The sequence below is a fragment of the Phyllostomus hastatus genome, unplaced genomic scaffold (genome assembly GCF_019186645.2).
Source record: "Phyllostomus hastatus isolate PE091 unplaced genomic scaffold, TTU_PhHast_1.1 phas_contig_209, whole genome shotgun sequence".
Taxonomy (NCBI): Eukaryota; Metazoa; Chordata; class Mammalia; order Chiroptera; family Phyllostomidae; genus Phyllostomus; species Phyllostomus hastatus.
Window position 1 is genome coordinate 22,855,454 of NW_025333735.1, and position 19,875 is coordinate 22,875,328.

Here is a 19,875-nt window from a genome sequence, read left to right on the forward strand (position 1 = left end):
TATTTCATCCACCTGAAACAGTCTCTGTTCTTATTTTTGCAAACCCATTTTTCAGAGTATAGTTGAAATACCATCCTTCCAATAAACTTCCTTCATCTATCTTGAAGAAGTAAGCTCTCTTTCCTTGAATACGCTTTAGGTATTTTAGCATTACCTGAGCAACAATTCTCAATGTAGTGAGGCAAGGAAGGGATCACAGTTTGCTTTGCGGACCTTACCCCAAACCTACAGAATCAGAATATTGGTTAGGAGAACAAATAGTGTTACAGAACATGGCCAAAGGGGCATACAACATACTATTACCGAAAGGACCCTGCACTAGGTTTGCTTGTCTGGCACTAGAGGAAAGTTGTCTCTCAGTCTCTCAATGCCAGAGATTCGTGAAAAGGAAAGGAAATGTTTATTTAAAGCTATACAGACTTAAAGTAGTGACCTCATGTCTTCATTAAAATATCAAAGTCCTTTAGGATACGCACAAACACACACACACAATCCTTTCTTCTCCCTCTGCCCTAATTTGGGGTACTGTATCTCAGGAAAAGAAGTAGATTCAGGCTCCCAACACCATCAGCTGTGTCATCGGCCTGGGTCAAGCCACGTGGTTCTCCTCTGCAAAGCTGTGGGGGTCTGCATGCACTCTGCCAAAACTGCACGGTTCTCCCTGGCAAAGCTGCAGGGGGTGGGGATCACTGCTCTGCCAAAGCCGAGTGGTGGTTCTCTGCTAAAGCTGCATGGTGATTCTCCCTCACAGGGCTACAAGAATCCCCACTCTGGCCAAAGCTGTGTGGTACTCCCCTTAAATGGCTGCCGTGTCTGGGTTTAAATTGCTGCACCAATCTTCCTCTACAGCCCCATTTCCGACTCCCCCTACAGTTGGCTACATTTGCTAGCACTCTCATATCCTTTCAGCTTTACTGGGCTGCCATAGTGGGTCTGGGCAGGCATGACCCCATGGCATGGAGCCAGTCATCTCCAAGTTCTCACACAGGTGCTGTAACCAGGGGGAGTTGCCTCCCAGTTATGTCTTGGATGGAAGTCGCTTCCATCCCCCTGGCTCAAAGCATGGCCACAGCTATTTAACATATCTATGCAACCACTTAAAGGTTATAGATATGTTAAATGACCATGCCAGAGATTAGCTACAGGAAGCTGTTGCTATGCAAAACAGCTCTCCATGTTCCTGCTCCATGTGTCCCATCCCCCAGCTCACACCTGTAGGGGAGGGGGAGGAGGGAGGACATCTTATATGTCTTAATAATGTTTCCTGGACACCTTGAGTTCTGGACCCCATTCCAAATCCCTATTTGGGGCCCCCCTCTTGGCTGCACCCTGTTATAATGGGGCATTGTATTTTGAACAAACTTCTCCGATTTTTCAGAGACATGGAAAGGGAATGAGAAAGAGGGGGAGAGAAATACTGATCAGTTACCTCTGGCATGTGCCCCACCCCAGGACTGAACCCAGGCATGTGTCCTGACTGGGAATCGAACTGGTGACGCTTCACTTATAATGTCCAACCAACTGAGCCACACTGGTCAGGGCTACTCTGATGTTTCTGATAGGCCATTTACCCCAGTTGATGACCACTGTTACTATAATTGTTTGAGACCAGCACAGTATATAATTACATGCTTGAGAATTGGTGATAGAGGTTGGTTGCCTCTGCAGAGGAATACAAGGGGACTGGGATGGGAAGGAAACTTATTTTTTGCAGTACACACTTCAGTAACTTTTTAATTTTATGTCTTGTCCATATATTATCTATTCAAAAGGATAAAGAATGGCACAGACTTAGAAGCCAGATAACCCTTGATTTGTTTCCTGATTTTGACACTAGCTACATAGGATCTTAGAAGTCACTTTATCTGCCCGTTACTCAGTTTCCACCTATTAAAAATGGAAAGGAGGAAATAGCTCCTGACCAATAGGATAATTGTGAGAAATAAGAGAGATAATGTATTTAAAGCAAAGAACTGACCCTGGTAACCAAGTAGTAACACCCACTGCAACTCCTGGAGGGCCCAACCATCCCACTACCTTAAAAACTGTATTCACTCAAGCAGAGTGAGAAGGAAACTCACATTTTAATGCCCTTCCTAAATCACATTCTCTGAACCAGAGAGAATTATGATTTAGGAGGGAAATAAAGTGAAATCTGTCAGTCTGTCTTGTCAAACCCTGGGAACAGGACTTGGTATTTTCATTCCCCATGACAGGGATATTACTAATGTTCATTCCCTACCACAACTGATGGCCAGCAGAAAGGTCACTGGGATGAACCTTGTAATGCTTCTCCCTTACAAGGCTGTGATTACCTTAATAGTAAACACCTGCCAAGAAAACAGTCTTAAAAGGGCAAGTCTCCCCAGATGTGGGGAAACTATTCTTGTGTAACAATTAACAGCTTCCTAGAAGCAATACAACTAATGCTCAAGCCACTGTAAACTGCTTTCACTTCCCTTTTTCCTCCACAACTCCACTGGCCCACAATATGTAAAGATGCTTCTTGAATCACAATCTCTTCTAGAGTAATGGCTATGGGGTGGTAACTGAAATGAGCATCTAAAGACAGCTACACCCTTACACGAATGATAGCCATGAAACATGACTTCACTAATCAGAAACCTGATGAGACAGAGGAAAAACCTACAGCTTTGACCTCAGATGCAGAGGGAGGGGCACGTTAGAGAGAGAGTGAGGAAGAGCCTTTCTAGATCAGGCTTAAAGGATACATGCTTAAATCCTTCCACAGGTGTTACCTGGCATTGAGAATAAAGCTCAGGCTCGCCATGGGCTCGAGGCCCTGTAGCACCTGGTGTTCCTCACCTGCCTCAGGTAACAATACTCTACTCTTCACTGAGTTTGACCCAGGCACTCTGAGACAATTTCCATTCCTCCCACATGCTAGCCCTCTCCTGCTGATCACCTGTTTCCTAGCTCACCAGTTCTTATCCTTTTTTTGGGGGGGGGGCACTTGTGTGAATTTAATAAACTTCCCTCAGTGTGGCTTCAAGCTACCAGGACACTGGCCCTACCAACACCTTTAATCATCTCCCCAGCTCTTCTGCTAAAGTATGTGGCCTTTGCAATGACAGGCTGCTTTGGGAGATTCCTTTCCCTAGAACTTTGTAGAAGCCCAATCGCTCCATATCAATGATGGGAGCGGCTCCAGTCTTGTTTTTGGCAGCATTTACCCGTGTCTGCTCACTGACCAAGGTCCACAGTTTATCAAGGTTGACAGCTGGGCAAAAGCTCCAGTTCCTCTTTAAGTGGTCATGACTCACACCAACTTTCCCAAAGTAACCTGGGTGATATTTGTTAAAGTTGATCCTGTGATGATGCAAGCCACCAGCATTACCTTACCTTCCCAGGTGCTTCCTGTGCTTGCTGATGCAGCCGTGGCCGTGGCTCACATGGCCCCAGAGTTATCAGGTCTCCCTCAGTCTAGATGGCATTTGAACCTGAGCTGGAAAGACTCCTCCTGGCTCTCTCTCAAAGTGCCCCACCCCTGGGTATGCTCTCACCATCCAATTTGTTCCTTTGCATCACTTCTTACAACCTACAACTATCTTACCAAGTTATTTTTTACTATTATGCCCCTACCCAAATCCCGGATCTAAGCTCTATGGAAACAGCTTATCCATTTTGCTTCCCCCATTTGACAGCAGTGTGGCACACAGTAGGATCTCAGTAACTTTCAGGAATGAATGAATGAATGAATGAATGTGCTCTAAGCCTCAACCTGCCTGTGCTATTACCTAGCTGTATAATTTGAGGCAAACTTCAGTATTCTCATCTGTGAAATGGGTGTGGATGAGAATACACATTGTAAGGATAAATGAGAAGCAAATGAATTAACTAAACTTCTAACATTAAGGGGATTTTAAAAAATAATTCATCAAAATAAATAATCTGTGGGCATTTATAATTAATGTAATAAAGTAAATATGTATGATAATGTTATGAGGAAAAAGTGTACTTCCCTTCTCTCTTACATATATTACACAAAAGGTTGGGTATATCAACTATAAATATGTAAATATATACAGGTAACAAGTGACTATGAAAAAAGTAGTGAAATTATGAGTGACTTTTTCTTCCAAGCCAAAAATTTTTTTAAAAAAACATTTTGCAACAAAATATCAATTAATAATTAATAACTAAATGTTCCATAATAACTACAAAAATTGCTTTTAAAGAGGAGCCTTTAGAGGAAATAAATAGTAATAGAAAAAATACAATAAAAAATAAATAAAATAAGTTTTTATAGAAAAGGAGACTTGGCCCTGGCTGGGTAGCTCAGTTGGTTAGGGCATTGTCCCACAGTCCAAGGCTGCGGGTTTGATCTCCAGTCAGGGCACATACAAGACTCAGTCAGTGAATGCATAAATAAGTGGGACAACAAATCAATGTTTCTCTCTCTCTCCCCTCCTCTCTCTCTGTAAAATCAATAAATTAAAAAAAATTAAAGGAGCCTTTAAAAGGTCACAGACTAAAAGTACATGAAGCATACAATTAGGAAACAAAGCTACCATTTATTGAATGATTCTTATGTGTTGGCACTGAGCTACATTAAGTCATATATGAAATATATTTATATTTAATCATCTATGACAGAGTGTAATCGTTCATACATGGTAGAAAAAAATTAGGCTGCTATTTTACCTCCTAAAGTGTTTCCCCAAATGCCACCGTCTTAATGAGGCCTTCCCTCATTAACCTATCTTGAATTGCAAACTCACATTCTCCTGAACTCCTTCTCCATCTTCCCTTCCTTAATATTCTGCATGGCAAGTATCACCCACACTATACAACATACTTCTTTTATATCATCCCCACTAAAATGTAAGTTCAGTAGGGTAGGGATTTTTTTTCTGCTGTGTTCTTTTCTGAAATCCAGTACCCAATAGAGGACCATAGAACAGATATTTAAAAATATTTGATAAATGTATGAGTGAATGAATGAATGAATGAATGAAGAGTGAAGGAACAGCTGAATGTACTGATGAGTTTCTATAGGTGGTACTGAAAGTCTGTTCAACTCAAAGCCCTTCCACACCTCTATACTAGAGCTGCTGAGTTATATATATTATATATATACTGAAATGTTGCATAAAGTTGATCTGGAAAGACAAGACTCATGATTGGCAAGGATCTAGGGAAGAAAGGTGAGAGGGACATCTTCTGCCTGGAGAAAGATAATGACATTCTTTAAGATGTACACAAAGTATGGTTATGATCCTTTTTTTACTTATTATAGATAATGAGGACAAAGGGTTGTACATGGGAGGACAGACAACTAAAGCTATACTGCATGACAGATGGAGCCTGAGCTCAGCCATGTTCTTCACCAAGGACATCTCTTGATTTCTAATGCTCTATGGGAAGGGAGGCTAAAAAGCTAACCAGGAAACCACTGAAGAGCAAAGCACAGATTTCAGAGGTGCCAAATGGAGTTAAGTTCCCAGCTGGGAGAGAGACTGGTAAACAGCCTCAGACTCCTGTGGAACACTTGGAAGACTATGTCTTAGGAGCAAAGGCAAACCAAACATAGTCTGAACCTTACCAAAACTGTACTCCTGTCATGTCTCAGGGATGATGACCCATCCCCATTCACTCTCTCTCTCCCTCTCCAACCCTCTCTCTCATTCACACACACAGACACACACACAATCTCCTTATTGGACAGAGATAACATTGCTGAAAGACTTGTAGTTGGCAAACCCAATGTCAGGCATTCAAACCAATTAGAGCATGATGAGAGAGATACAACCAAATAACCATAATAAGAGAACATCAAACAGTAGAAACTCATTTAAACTTGATCCAGATAATAAAATTAATTACTTGAAGTCCTTATAAACTATGATTAATATGTTCAAGAAATAGAGAAAAATATGGCATATACAGATATTTTAAAAATTGAATGGAGAATTCCACCAAAAGAATTATAATCTAAAAAGGAATACAACAAATTTTAGAATAGAAAACTGTAACTAAAATTAAGGACTCAATAGATGGGCATCAGGCACAGGAAATTCAGTAAACTGGGAGATGCTTAAATAGAAAATATCCAGTATCAAAAAGTTTAGTATAAATTAAAGCACAATTTTAGAGGGAAAAAAGCATTGATTTATATGAATGATAATTGACAATAATAGCCTACTATGTGCTCGAAACTATTCTAGGCACATTATAATTAATTCCTCTAGATCCCATGAGGTAGACACTAAACGATTACTATTTCCCTTTCACAGACAACAAAACTGAGACACACAGTTCAGATAATCCTACAAGCTAGTGAGTGGATAAGCCAGAATTTGAACTTAGACAGTCTGGCTCCAGAGTCGGTGTAATCAGTAAATTATACTACAGTGATTACTAAGAAGTGAAGCTTGGTGAGGTACTTTTATTTCCTAGTCCCATTTTGAATTAAATCCTTCTGAATATATTTCGATGGAATTAGAAATTAGTGACAACTCTAACTGAATATAAAGATGATTTTGTCAATGATTTAGAAGTTGAAAAGCTAACTAGAAGCCATGCCACATCACTGTCGCATTGCACATCTGAGGAAAGCTTGGTTAATCGGCCCACCCAGGCACAGCAAGGAAGTAACTCAAAATGCAGGTTATCTTTGGAAGGAAATACTCTCCATAGCATTGACCTTGACAATTCAAACCTAAAAAATTACAGCACATTTAATATAAAATTATGGAAGAGAAGTATTCATAACAAAGAAAGAAATAGAACTATTTAAAGAAATAACCTTATGAAACCCACATGGGACACAGAAAACTCATACTGAATATTGCATGTGACAGCATGAAATAAATACACAATGAAGGGAAGAAATCACCAAGGGTTGATGGGATACCAACAGAATCATTTCAAGCATCAGAGACTGAATCTGTAATAATCCTAACAAGGATATGTCAACAAATATGGAAAACAAAACAATGGCCTACAGACTGGAAATGTTCGATATACATCCCCATCTTCAAGCAAGGGGATGCCAAGGAGCGCAGTAACTATAGGACCAGTGCTCTAACTGCCCACACAAGTAAAATGATATTCAAGGTGATGCACTGAAGGCTTACAGCTTACATGGAGCAAGAAATGCCATATGGTCACACTGGATTTAGAAAAGGAAGAGGCACTCAGCGCCTAATTGCAAGCATTTTCTGGATACTGGAATGCTACAAAGAACTTCAGAAGAAGGTCAGTTAGGTTTTACAGATGGTTGCTGCTATCATGAAAAGCTATGGGTTGCTCTGAAAGAAACGGGTGTGCAGAGGCATTTATTGTCCCAGGGCTTAACTTGTATCGTGGACAGGAAGTCACTGTCAGGACAGAAGACTATGAGGAGAAAGAATGGTTTCCTTTAGGCAAAGATGTCAGACAAGGGTGCATTTTATCTCCCTGTCTGTTTAATCTGTATACAGAAGATATTATATGAAAAACTGGGCCAGACTTAGAGTAAGGAGTAAAAATTGTTGGAAGAAATGGCAGTAAGTTCAGATATGCAGTGGAAACGTTTTCCCAGCAGAAAGTAGCAATGTTCTGAATGACTTCTGATGAAAGTGACAAAAGCAAGTGCCAAAACAGGACTGCATTTGAACATCATGAACACAGAAATAATATACAACTTTTACACAGACAATCAAGACTTGGAAATTGTTAAAGATTTTGCTAACTTTGGTTCACTCATCCATTCAAATGGAGCCTGTAGCCAAGAAATCAAGAAAAAGCTGAGACTCAAAAGGGCAGCAATAGAAGAATTAGGAAATGTCACCAAGAGCAAAGATGCGTCATTAGAGACTAGGGCAAAGATCATCCACACCCGTGGTCCCCATTACTATGTACAGATGTGAAAGTTAGACAGTGAAGAAGGCTGATAGGGAAAAAAATGATTCATGTGAAATATGGCGTTGGAGAACAGCTCTGTAGACACCCTGGACCCCCAGAAAGATGAGCAAGAGGGTCCTACAGCTAATTAGGCCTAATGCAGAGCTAGATGCAAAAATAACAAAACTGAAGCCATCCTACTTCAGGCATATCATGAAAAGGCAGGGTTCTTTAGAAAAGACAATAATGTTGATGAAAACAAAAGCAACAGGAAAAGAGGAGGACCAACTGTGAAATAGATTGACTCTATGAAAGAAGCTGTGAGCATTAGGACACAGGAACTGAGCTGGGGTGCTGAGGGCAGGACACTGTGCACATCCCTCATTCACAGTCACAAGGTGTTGGAGCCAACTCAACGGCTCGTAACACACACATGACAGTAGAGTTTAAGCTGAGCTCCACTCCTACACCCCATGTGGGATTATAGTGTAATTTTTGAAACTATTCTGATAAGAAAACATTACCTTTCTCATTATTTGTTGAGAAAGCCACCTAGAAGGCTTCTCTAAATTTCAATTCCCTGGCTGTTGACTATCCAGAACAGGAACTATAAAAATAATTTGTAGTGAGAGGACACTAAAAACTGTAAAAGTTACTTTCTGGCATTTTGCCATTAGAAACGAAGCTCTAACTATAAAAATTTTAAAGTTCAAGAAAAAGCATTGCTTATACTCAAAGATAAACCATTTTTCTGTCCTTAAACATCTGGACCTGAAGGATTTTTTGAAGTCTGTATTTGTGGTCTTGATTTTAGGAAACATTTGCAAAGCCTTCACATAATGAAAAGCTTACACACAGGGTGCACAGTGTTGCTCTGCAGACCACCTTTATGGTGGGTGGAGCAGTCAGACCTGAGTTTCTGGCTTCTGGGAAGTGGTACTAGGGGCCTCAAACTCTTCTTAGGCTTTTCTCACCATTGCCTTTCATAAGTAGAGAACTCACCACATTTCCAGAAAATATCTAAGACGAAATTCTGGAAACCTTAGGTTTAAAGCACTAATTTATTTTCTTTGATAATAAGAGTTTTAGAGAAAACTCTTCCAACAAAATAACTTTTTAAAAAATAATGCTTACCTTTGAATATTTCTGTAACTCAGCATCATCGGCAATTTGTGTGTCCAAAGTAGCAACCTATATTTACAAAAAAATATATATATCCAATATTTATAAAAGTATACTTTTATTTTTTCCTATATTTCCTGAAAAAAATCTGTTAAACCTATATATTCCATCTGACCTGCATTCTAATCTCTTTTCTATATTTCTTAATTCTATAACACATAATAAATTTTAGAGACTATTTGCTTTTCTGTTGTTGTTCTCCACAAAAATCTTTTTTCCTAAGTTATTCAGAAGTTGAATTAGGAGATGGGAAAATATATTTACAAATACTATTTTTAAAACTCCATGACCCCTAAAATTTCAATATAATTCTCTATTATATTGAATCCATAAAAATTTCATCCTTTTGACAAAACCAAGAGTATGGTCATTCTTACTTTTAAATTCCAGGCTTATAGCAAAGCTTGCAAGGTCAGTGAAGTCGTCTGACTTGTGTGGAAAAACTGACGCATCTGACTTTCCACAGCAAGCTCAAACCATTTCCTGAGGAGAAACAGCTGGCACACACACACACAGAAAGACCTGGGCTGGTGGGAAGCTCATGGAATACCTAAGCTTTTAACCCTGGCCTAAAACTATTGTTCAGAGCTCCAATGGTGGACATCCACAGAAATGAATGGCTCACAAGCAAAATACTTCACTGATGATTTGCATCTGTAAGTTGTTAATGAAATATGGTGCATCTGGAAGGAGGAGATAGATTAAACAAGGAGCCAACCAAAGCTTTTGAAAGTACTGCAGATAAGTAGGTTCTGGAAGAAAATGAAATGAAAAACACTGGAGTATACGCAAGCATGACTCCAATTCATCGTGGCTGGCCCCTACTTTGTGTTCCTCACTCCTCAGAACACGTTGCAACCCTAAGGAATAACTGCCACTTTAAATTCCCAACTTGGAATTCTGTCTCCTTTTTCTAGCCCCTCTGTTATAACCTCTCCATGTAAGAAATGATATTTGGAAGAGTAGCTCTAAGGAGGATAAAATTTAAACAAAGAAGAGCTCATCACAAAACTGGCCATTTATAAATACTGACACACCAAATTACTTTGATAGCCTACTGACAAAATAGCATTCAAAATCTATGTGGTAAAGAAGCAATAGTTCCTGAGGACTGACAGACAAGTACAAAATTAGCAAGAAGACAAAGTATGGATTATTTTGACTCATCTTAATGACACTGGAAAATTTCTGACAACAGATAGTGGCTATATATTCTGGAGCAAGAAGAGGAAAAAAAAAGATCTTCAAGCAGCCAACAAGTGCTAATGAGAAACATATGTAAGAAAATGTGAATGACAATAGAAATTTAATAGAATATTTTATTACTAATGTATTTAGTGAACACTGTAGAGGATTTTCTAAGCATAGCTTTCTGCTTTCATGTGGATTCATAAGAGGAAATGTAATCAATCCCTTACTCAATGAATCTAATAACAGGTGAAAGGAAGTCTAATGGACCACTGGCACTATAAACTTATACCTAACCTAAATTACTTCCTGTTCTCCCAAATACATTTGATAATCATTCTTTCATTTTTCTCATAAAACTGTAAGATTCTTTATGAAACATAGAACTAATATCCACAGCCCTATCAGTGTACAATAAAACAAACAGATCATAAAAGCAATCATAAAAATGCCAGCAATTTTAAGCAGCTGAGACAGGTTTTAAATTTAAAGGCAAGACCTCTCTCTCCTAACATTTTTCCGCCTATTGTTGACTTAAATGGTTTTAACGTGAACTGAGGGTCTGCTAATTGTGACTGAAACTTGTGTGCAGTCCTTAATTGTTACAGCTTAAAATGCTAAAAACCAAATCAATTGACAGGAAAAAAAGCAGGAGGTACAGATAAGGGCAGGCTGGTTACTCTTTGACTCTCCAATTTCTTTAAATTGTAGTGTTAAGGGCTTGACATAAAATGAGACATGAGTGATTTTATTTGAAGATTTTTTAACATACCATTACTTCATAATCAGGGCCCAGTAGGTTTTCCCATCTGGATTTCAGCTCATTTTCTGGAAAGTCAGGGGCTCTTTCTGCATTAAAAACAAAAACAAAACAAAATAAACAAAAAAATCACCGTAAGAATATTGAAGCTACTGCGAGCCAAACACACTTAACTACTTAATTCTTCAATAGCAGCAGTTTCAGTAAGTAAAATGGAAATAAACAAAATAAAAATGCATTAACTTAGGCTTACTGCGTAAAGCAAATCAGAGATATCTGGTAAGACCGATGTAAAAACCAGCATGACCAAATTATGAAGGGGCTTTCATTGTTACAGAAAACCATAAAGGGAAGAGGAAATAATAAGTTATAAATAAAATTTGAATTATATACAGTTTACATGTAAACACCCTATAGTTTATAAGTAAAATGCATCTGGCTTTGCTTTATAATATGTTAGGACAAACGGGATTTAATGTAAATGTTAATTACTTCTAAGGAGTACCTTCCACTCACCCACAGGAAAAGTAAGAACTTATCAACTAGGCACATCAACACAATCCATTCAGACTTTTCACTTGGGTGAATATAATGGCACAACTAGTTTTAATTTGACCATTGAGTACATGAGATTTAATAAAAACTTCTATTTTACTTTCATCTTTGTGGCTTCATTATATCTTTAAGATTTCCTTACTTGCTATTAATATTGCCTTTTGTGCACAGGTAAGAGAAATTTAAGGAGCTATGACAGATGTTGTGTCCTGCCTGTCTTACATATGACCTTAGCCAGAAGCTCAGTACATAGTTTGTAGCCTGAGTAATGCCTACTAGGCCAAAGTCAAAGTACTAAAACTATAGTTTCATTTTATATCTATAGTAGTGACGGATAATAAACAAACCTCTACCTTTTTTGTGTAAGCTGAAGAAAAACTCTCAATTTTTGTCACAAGATCAGACAAGTCACCAAACACATCACGACCAATATCACCCTATGTCTAAAATCAAACATAACTTGCAGATATCAGTTCTTTTAGTCTTCAGCAGGGACAGCTCATCTTGGATGCATATGATGCTTAATTATACAATATATAATAGCGTAACAAACACTTTAGATTTTAATACATAAAAATTACATAATAAGTAAAGCAGGCTAAGCTCAGACATCAGAGACTCAGATTACTAAACACTAAAGAACTTCAAATACTAGATTTACAAAAGAATATCCATGAAATAACTATATGCTAGACAACATTTCAGGGATAACTAGTTAAAGACCCTATTAAAAACAAAATACCATTTGCGTGGGTTCTGCATCTTTGTGGCTACTTCTGCTAACATTTCCCTAAGAAATCACATTAAGAGTTCTATCATCCAGCCTGTTACACCTCTTCAGACAGCAGTTTCTTATTGGTAAGCTTAGCTGAACAAAATTTGCAAGGTCTTGGTTGGAATGTAAGCTTTAAAATACAGTATTTAAAGATGATATTTCATATGCATGTATAAAATAATGTTGCCACTTCCCTTTCAATTATTTTGGCTGTATTTCACCTTTCAGTCATACGATGAAAGCACAAAAAGTTGTGAGTTTTAAAGCACAGCAGAAAATCTAGGTGACAGAGGAAAGGGATTAATTTGTTTTCAGCAGCTCAATAATAAATCCTGGACTACAAAAAATGATCACACAAAATGATAAAAAAAATAGCATGATGATCTGGAATTATTATTTCAATGACAATGAAGGGGAGCAGAGTATACCACCCCAAAATATGCCACTTTGGCATGCAGGTTGTTTTGAGCTGAAGGTAATCAAGACTCCACAAACTAAAAAAAAAAAAAAAGGCCTTACCTTTCCCTTAACTACCTAAAAGAATTTAGAGAGGAGGCCTGACTCAGAAGAACTATTATCAGAGATAGCTTTTTTTTTTTTTTTACCCAAAAGACCTATCTGCATGGCAAGACAAGCTTCTAATTACTGGACATCTGCTCTTCTTATGGTACTGTGAACAATCTCCTCCCCTTCTTAGCTCAGAATGGCATAAAGCTTCAAGTGCCCAATTTGCCTTTGGGTCTTGTATTATTATGGGATTTCCCCACATATGAAATTTTCTCCTGCTAATCTCTCTTATGTCAATTTAATGATTAAACCAGCTAAAAAATCTAGAAGAGAGGAAAGGGAAAGAGCTAACTTCATAGCTATTAGAGTATTTTCGTCTTCCTCTTGAGTTGAAGTTATATGTGCTCATGAAGAAAAATGTAGTAAGAAGGATCCACAAAGAGGAGATACAATATTTCTAAAAGTATTTCTAACTTCAGAATGTATTTGATTTTCACCTGATAGTTCACTACAAGTCTCTCTGGGCTCACTTGAATCTAAGCAGTGCAGACTAACTGCAATTCTGCTTGGGTCGGAAAGAACAAGGTCAATTTCCAAACCACAGGAAAATTTAACCTGAATGAGGGGTTACTCCTTCCTTCAGGCTATCCTATCCTGAGAAAAGACAAGGAAAGCCAAAAGCCAAAATTTCTGTGGAACACGAATGGTGTTAAGTATTCCATTTCATTCAACCGGCAAGGCTTTCCCAAGCACTCTGTGCAGGAGACTGTGGGAAACTATTACTCTGTATGTTTGCAGGGCAGAGTCAACTATAGTAGCTGAGGTATCAGAGTACAAAGTGAAAGAACAAAGTTGCATACCAGTTAAAAAGAAAAGTAAAAGACAAATACATATGGCTCCCCAGTGATTTGATGAAACATAAAAAATGCATACATTATTAATTTTTATGATGAAAAGGAAATATTGCCATGCATATTACAGATAGCTATATATCTATAGCTATATCAATAATATGCAAGCTAATGTATGCAGTAATTAAAAATGCCGACAAGATTAAAAAATAGCCATCACATACTACTAAAAATGCATTTAAAATAAATATAATCAAAGATTAAACAACAATACACTTGGTTCCCGAATGTCACAAGTGTTAAGATTTTGACTTTAAGAATACCCTATTTTATATCACCAAAATGCCTCTAAAACTCCTCACATTATAACTATAAAGAGAGAAAATGGTCAACAAATGATAAAGTGATTTCATGAAAAGCCAAGCCACATGCTTGGCTTTGAATTGAATGCTTTTTGCCTACCCAGTTTTCCTGAGGCTTGTGTGTTGTCATTTTTTAGATTATCCATTTTTACTTCCATTTCCTCATCTTCACCACCCAAATTAGTTTCTACTTCCATTGCTCCAGTTGGCAATAGGGCTGGTGTTTGGGGTGGTTCTACAGCAGCTCCTACAATAAGAATTGCACACTTGAATCACCAGTAGCTAAAGATCATATTTAAGTGAGCTTATTCCCCTCCTGTTCTACTGGCTCACAACCTCATTATAAACACCTCAGGTAACTTACATATATGACTCCCTTCTTTAAAATCTCAAGTGTAACAAATAATCAACAAATTCCCTTAAAAAATAAATATGTTGCTCTGGCCAGTATGGCTCAGTTGGTTGGAGAATCATCTCATAAACTTAAAGGTCATGGGTTTGATTCCCGGTTGGGGCACATGCCAAGGTTGTGGGTTTTATCCCCAGTCAGGGCACATAGAAGGCAACTAGTCGATGTTTCTTGCATCAATGTTTCTCTCCCTCTTTTTCTCCTTCCCTCCCACTCTCTAAAAATCAATAGATGTGTCCTTAGATGAGGATAATACATACAAACATACATACATACATACATACATACATACATAACTGTCTTGGTAGTATTGAAAAGAATAAGGAACTAGGCAGTGGGAAGAGAAAAGCAAGGTAAAGTCAATGACAAAGCAGGAGTAGATGCTTTTCCATATGGCTCTGGAGAAAAACAAGAGCGCTGGTGACTTAGCCTCTTGTTGTTGTGATAGGTACAAAACAAGACCTGCAGAATAAGCTGCTCCCTGTCCTGGGCTCTCCAAGGGTCTGGTATGATATCATCATGAATATAACAAACAACATGCACAGGCAAACTGGAAGGGACTTGGAGAGCACTGCCCTGGTTGCAGAGATTCCTCCCTCAGCTAAGTACAATAATAGGATATCCAAAGCTTTTGACCTCAAACATTCAAGTCATGATATATCTCAAATACACACAAAAAAAGATTAAACAAGAGTCATTTCAGATTATTTTTAAATAATCACATATCACTCATAAAAAGTATTCTTACAAATAATATTTAACCTGAATGTAAGTAGAGGTCTACGTTTATCTTCTAGAAAACTGTGCAGAGACACAAATTAAATGATATCACAAAGAAACTATCAAATTCAGAATGCAGTATTCCAGGGACAAAGGAAATACTCTGTTCAAAAGACTACACCTGGGGGTAGGGGTGGGGGATACTTTTTAATTAAGAAACCAAAGAAACATAACACATGCAACAAGTGCAATGCATTATTAGATCTTGACTTTATGGGGCTGAGGTGGGGGGGTGGGTGGGAAGGGAGCAAGAAGAGAAGCTACAAAAGACATTTAGGGGCAATTTAAGTATGTGTTGGGTATCTGAAATTAGGGAATTACTATTAATTTTCTTTGGTAGAATAATGACACTATGTTTATCTAAGAAAATATCCTTCCCTTTAAAGCTGTATACTGAAGTATGTAGGACCAAAGTATCATAATGTCTACTACTCGCTCTAAAATGGCTCAGAAAAAAAAACATAAATAGAGGAAGTAAATATAGCAAAATTAAAGCTGCTGAATCTAAATCAAGGGTATTTGGTATATTATTTTTCATTTTTTTGTATGTTTGAAATTTTTATAATAAATGGTTGGAAAGGATAACCAGTTAAAATTTCCTTATGGTCTCCACATGAGATTTTAAACTATGCATAGGATTTTTTAGATCATCAATCCATTGATATACACTAAACATACAGCCCAGTGCTAGCAAAAGAAATGCCAGTCACAAGGAATAATAGTTACACACCCAAGTTTACAGTATAAACAGGGCAATAATATGATTGTGGGCTACAAAACAAAGTAGGTTAAATTACCAGCTATCATTATCTAAAAGACAAATCATTAAGTAAGGATATGAAATAATAATAGTAGTAGTAGTAGTAGTAGTAGTAATAACAACAATAGGAAGGTATTGTGCAAGAGCTAGAAGCTGTGCAGTTTGCTCCAGTAAGATAGACTGAAACGCCATGTGGGAGGCACACAGAGGTGTGTTGCGTGGGCCAGGGAGCAAAGGCATACCCACGCAGCCTTATATAGTGGCCGCACAAAAGCAAGAAATCACAATGGAGGGTGACAGATGTTACAGTGGACTGCTCTTCAAAGGGTGCTAGTGAAACACACAGAAGGTCACCCAAACCTTGGAGGAAGAGGTCCAGCTTTAGAGTAAAAACTTATCCCAGCATAAATTTAAAATGTAGGCATGCCCAGTAAAGAACTGCTAATTTGCAGATGACATACTTCATTTGATATAACAGACTAAATCCAAATGCCTTATCAGAGCTATTAAAACCATTATATTGATATAAATATTTATGTAAACCTTTTAAGGTCAATATAGCATTTGTACAATTTGTACTATTTAGGCAATTTTAAATTTCATAGGAACAATGCAGTTGATAGGGCTTCCGTCTTTCAGTGCCAAAATTTCCACTATCCCATAAAACTTAAAAAGTTCCAATTTAATAAAAATCAATAGCAGTTGAAAGCAAAGGCTCCCAGACTTCTTATATCTTCAGAGGAAAGGGAAAAATATTTATCTTCTGATAAGTTCTAATGGAATTATTTCTTACTCACTAGTTTTATAACTAGTCATTTATTTTAAATTGAATATGTGTCCCCATGATTGTTGAATTTTGATCTATACATTTATAAGCTGATAATTAAGTGGAACCTAAGCAACAAAACAAATGAGCAAAATAGAACCAGAGACATAGAAATAAAGAATAGTGACCACAGAGTAGTTGGGAGTAGGGTAATAGGGGAAAGATGGGGAAAGTGCAAGCTCAGGAACATGAACAGAGGACTCATGGGCACAGACAATGGTGGGGGGGGACTGACTATGGGAGCTGGGGGGGATGGGGTAGTGGACAGCAATGGGAAAAAAGGCAAGACAACTGTAACTGAACAACAATTAAACTTTAAATAAAAACAAAAATAAATAAATAATATACAAGGTGATAATTAAAAATTGGCATGCATACAATAATGTTTTTGCTCCATAATGAAAATTTACTATTCACATAATCAAAATAACAACATATATTACTCTACAAATAAAAATGTTCTTGATGGAAATTCTGGTTTTATTTCCTCTTGCTATACTTCAAAAGGTAAATCAAGAGACATTAGAATCAAATATATCACTGGAAGTAAATGAAACCTGGAGTCTGCAAAATGTCAAAGCATTAGACAAATGACAGCTCCTGAACTAAAGGTGTCAAAGCTTTATTATTCAAACGTAAGTAATAAATGAAATTTGGAAGCTTTCTGGGAAAATGATTTCCATAACCATTTAGAGAAGCTCTCTGAGCTCGATGAGAGTGAGGGTTCATGTTCTAACATTTGGACTGGCACATTAGAGTAGGCAAAGGAAGCTCTTCTTTAGTGCATTGCCAATTCATTTCTCCATCATTGCATGACACAAGGTGAGCAGTTTTCCTTCCCAGACTCACAGAGTAACTTACATCAATTAGCTACTCTTCCAAATCCATACTACATGGTGGGCAGAGGGACAGTGGAATCCATTACCTCCATCTGAGGGCTGTTCCACAAGTGGGGGCTGTTCCACAAATGGGGGCTGTTCCACAAGTGGGGGCTGTTCCACAGGTGAGGAAGCTGGTGAGGGTGTCCTCCTTCGAACTAGGGTTAAGCGCACCACTTGCCCTGCATTGCGTAATACTTCAACAACATCCTGGTTGGCAAAACCTTGAATATTCACACCATCAACCTAAAACACATTAAACAGGTTTCAAGTCAGCTACTATTTTAAATTCTGCCAAGGCAGAATCAAATTAGGTAATTCATTTTATCCTGAAAATAATTTGTACTAGACCTAAAAAAGTATTTGAATAATGCAAAATTAGTGGTAAAACATGCAGACAAATTTCCTGAGACACAAAGAAGCAAATTCAAACATGTACTACTAAGTCACACGTTTTAACTTACAGCCTAAGAGGTAAAGGGTCTAATTTTCTGATGCTCTTCAAAATTCCAGGTGGATAATCAGTTGTCACACATAGTTCTCAAGATGTATTAACTGAAGCCATTATTATCAAAATTAAAGGGGTCATGCAATACTTCATTCCTCTACCATATCAATATGTGATATTTTCCTGAAGAAACACACTGATCTCTCTCCATTAGGTCTTTTTTTTTTTTACATATTTTAAAAATTTATTGATTTGAGAGAGAAACATTAATTTGTTGTTCAACTTATTCATGCATTCATTGGTCAATTTGTGTATGTGCCCCACAACCTTGGCATATAGGGACAATGCTCTAACCAACTAGCTACCCGGCCAGGGTCTTCCATTAAGTCTTCTAGTGTTCTGTAAAAGTATGTGCAAGAAAGATATTTAGTAATCGAAGTCAAGCCAAATTCTAGATTTCTTCTGAAGAAATTCTGAAGTCCCTTGGGACAAAAAGACCTCCTCTTTCAAACTTCTTCAAGCTAGGCACATCATTGCTTTTACTTTCCCCATAAGTATTTTCTTGAGTGTTCCACAGCTATTGCTGGTCTCCAAACTCTGCAAATCATAAGACAATTCCTAAACCCAGTAATGTAAAAGCCAAGAGTCATGAAAGGTGCTTCCTGAGATGGTCTTGAAAGACAAACACTCAGCCCTAGCTGGTGTGACTCAGTGGATTGAGTGCCCGCCGGCCTGTGAACCAAAGAGTCACTGGTTCGATTCCCAGTCAGGGTACATGCCTTGGCTGTGGGCCAGGTCCCTAGCGGGCAGCACACAAGAGGCAACCCACACATTGATGTCTCTCCCCCTCCCTTTCCCTCCCTTCCCCTCTCTCTGGAAATAAATAAATAGAATCTTAAAAAAAAGAAAGACAAAGACTCAAATTACACAAACAAAATTTTATTTCTGTGTAAACCACTAAATTAAATGTATGTATATTTGTGTATGTATGCTTCAAAATTATTATTAAAATAAACTATAAATTTAATTTTCTACTAATTGGAGGAAAGAATAATCTGAATTGGAAAAAGGTAATTATCATATTATCAAATATATAAAACATCTCAATTTTATTTATAGTCAAATTACTGTTAGAAAAACTACTTTCACAAAGAAATAAAAAGATTTAGTAAATGGCCTACTAATTTTATAAATGAGTGAGTTTAAAGAACACAAAGAGGTGCCTGAAAAGTGTTTTCTAGAAGAATGCTATAGTGCCTTTCAAATATATATGTATGTATATTAAAATATAGTTGTATATATTATTTTTTCCAACAAATATGGTTAGTGATTCCTTTCTTCACAGACAGTTAAAAAAGCAAATTAAATGTAGAACCATAAAAGTCCAAATTAATGATATTTCAGTGTACTAACAAATTTAATTTTTTAAATATTATAAGACTGTATTAAGCCATTCCCCTCTCATGCATAATAAAGATAACGTTTTTCCCTAACTTGCTTCAATTCTAAAGCTGAAGGTAGTTACTTACAGCAACTATCTGGTCATTCACTTGAATCTGTCCACTGTGGTAGGCAGCACTGCCAGGTATCACGCTTTTCACATAAATCCCTGATGCTTCTCCTAGGGGGCATAGAACATGGAAAAAGGAAGAAAGCTCTAATTATGCCTTGATTGCAAAATTCATATTAAGAGGTTAATTAGCTAAAGGGGCTGACTGGAGGCTTGATAAATACTATTTTGAACAC

The 19,875-nt window shown here is 37.5% G+C and overlaps 1 protein-coding gene and 1 pseudogene across 6 annotated transcripts in view; both read right to left on the minus strand.

Moving 5' to 3' along the window:
- PATJ (PATJ crumbs cell polarity complex component) overlaps positions 1-19,875 on the minus strand; it is a 327,386-nt gene that overhangs the window by 261,918 nt on the left and 45,593 nt on the right. For 5 of the 6 annotated variants that reach the window (XM_045835301.1, XM_045835300.1, XM_045835304.1 and 2 more), the window contains exons 10-14: positions 19,659-19,750; positions 17,729-17,927; positions 14,129-14,275; positions 10,991-11,067; positions 8,983-9,039 (exon numbers count right to left, since the gene is read on the minus strand). In XM_045835301.1, the coding sequence (XP_045691257.1) occupies positions 8,983-9,039; positions 10,991-11,067; positions 14,129-14,275; positions 17,729-17,927; positions 19,659-19,750 (572 nt within the window). The remainder of the gene's footprint in view (positions 1-8,982; positions 9,040-10,990; positions 11,068-14,128; positions 14,276-17,728; positions 17,928-19,658; positions 19,751-19,875) is intronic. The other variant, XM_045835303.1, reaches the window with a different exon arrangement.
- LOC123816374 lies at positions 3,010-3,455 on the minus strand (annotated as a pseudogene).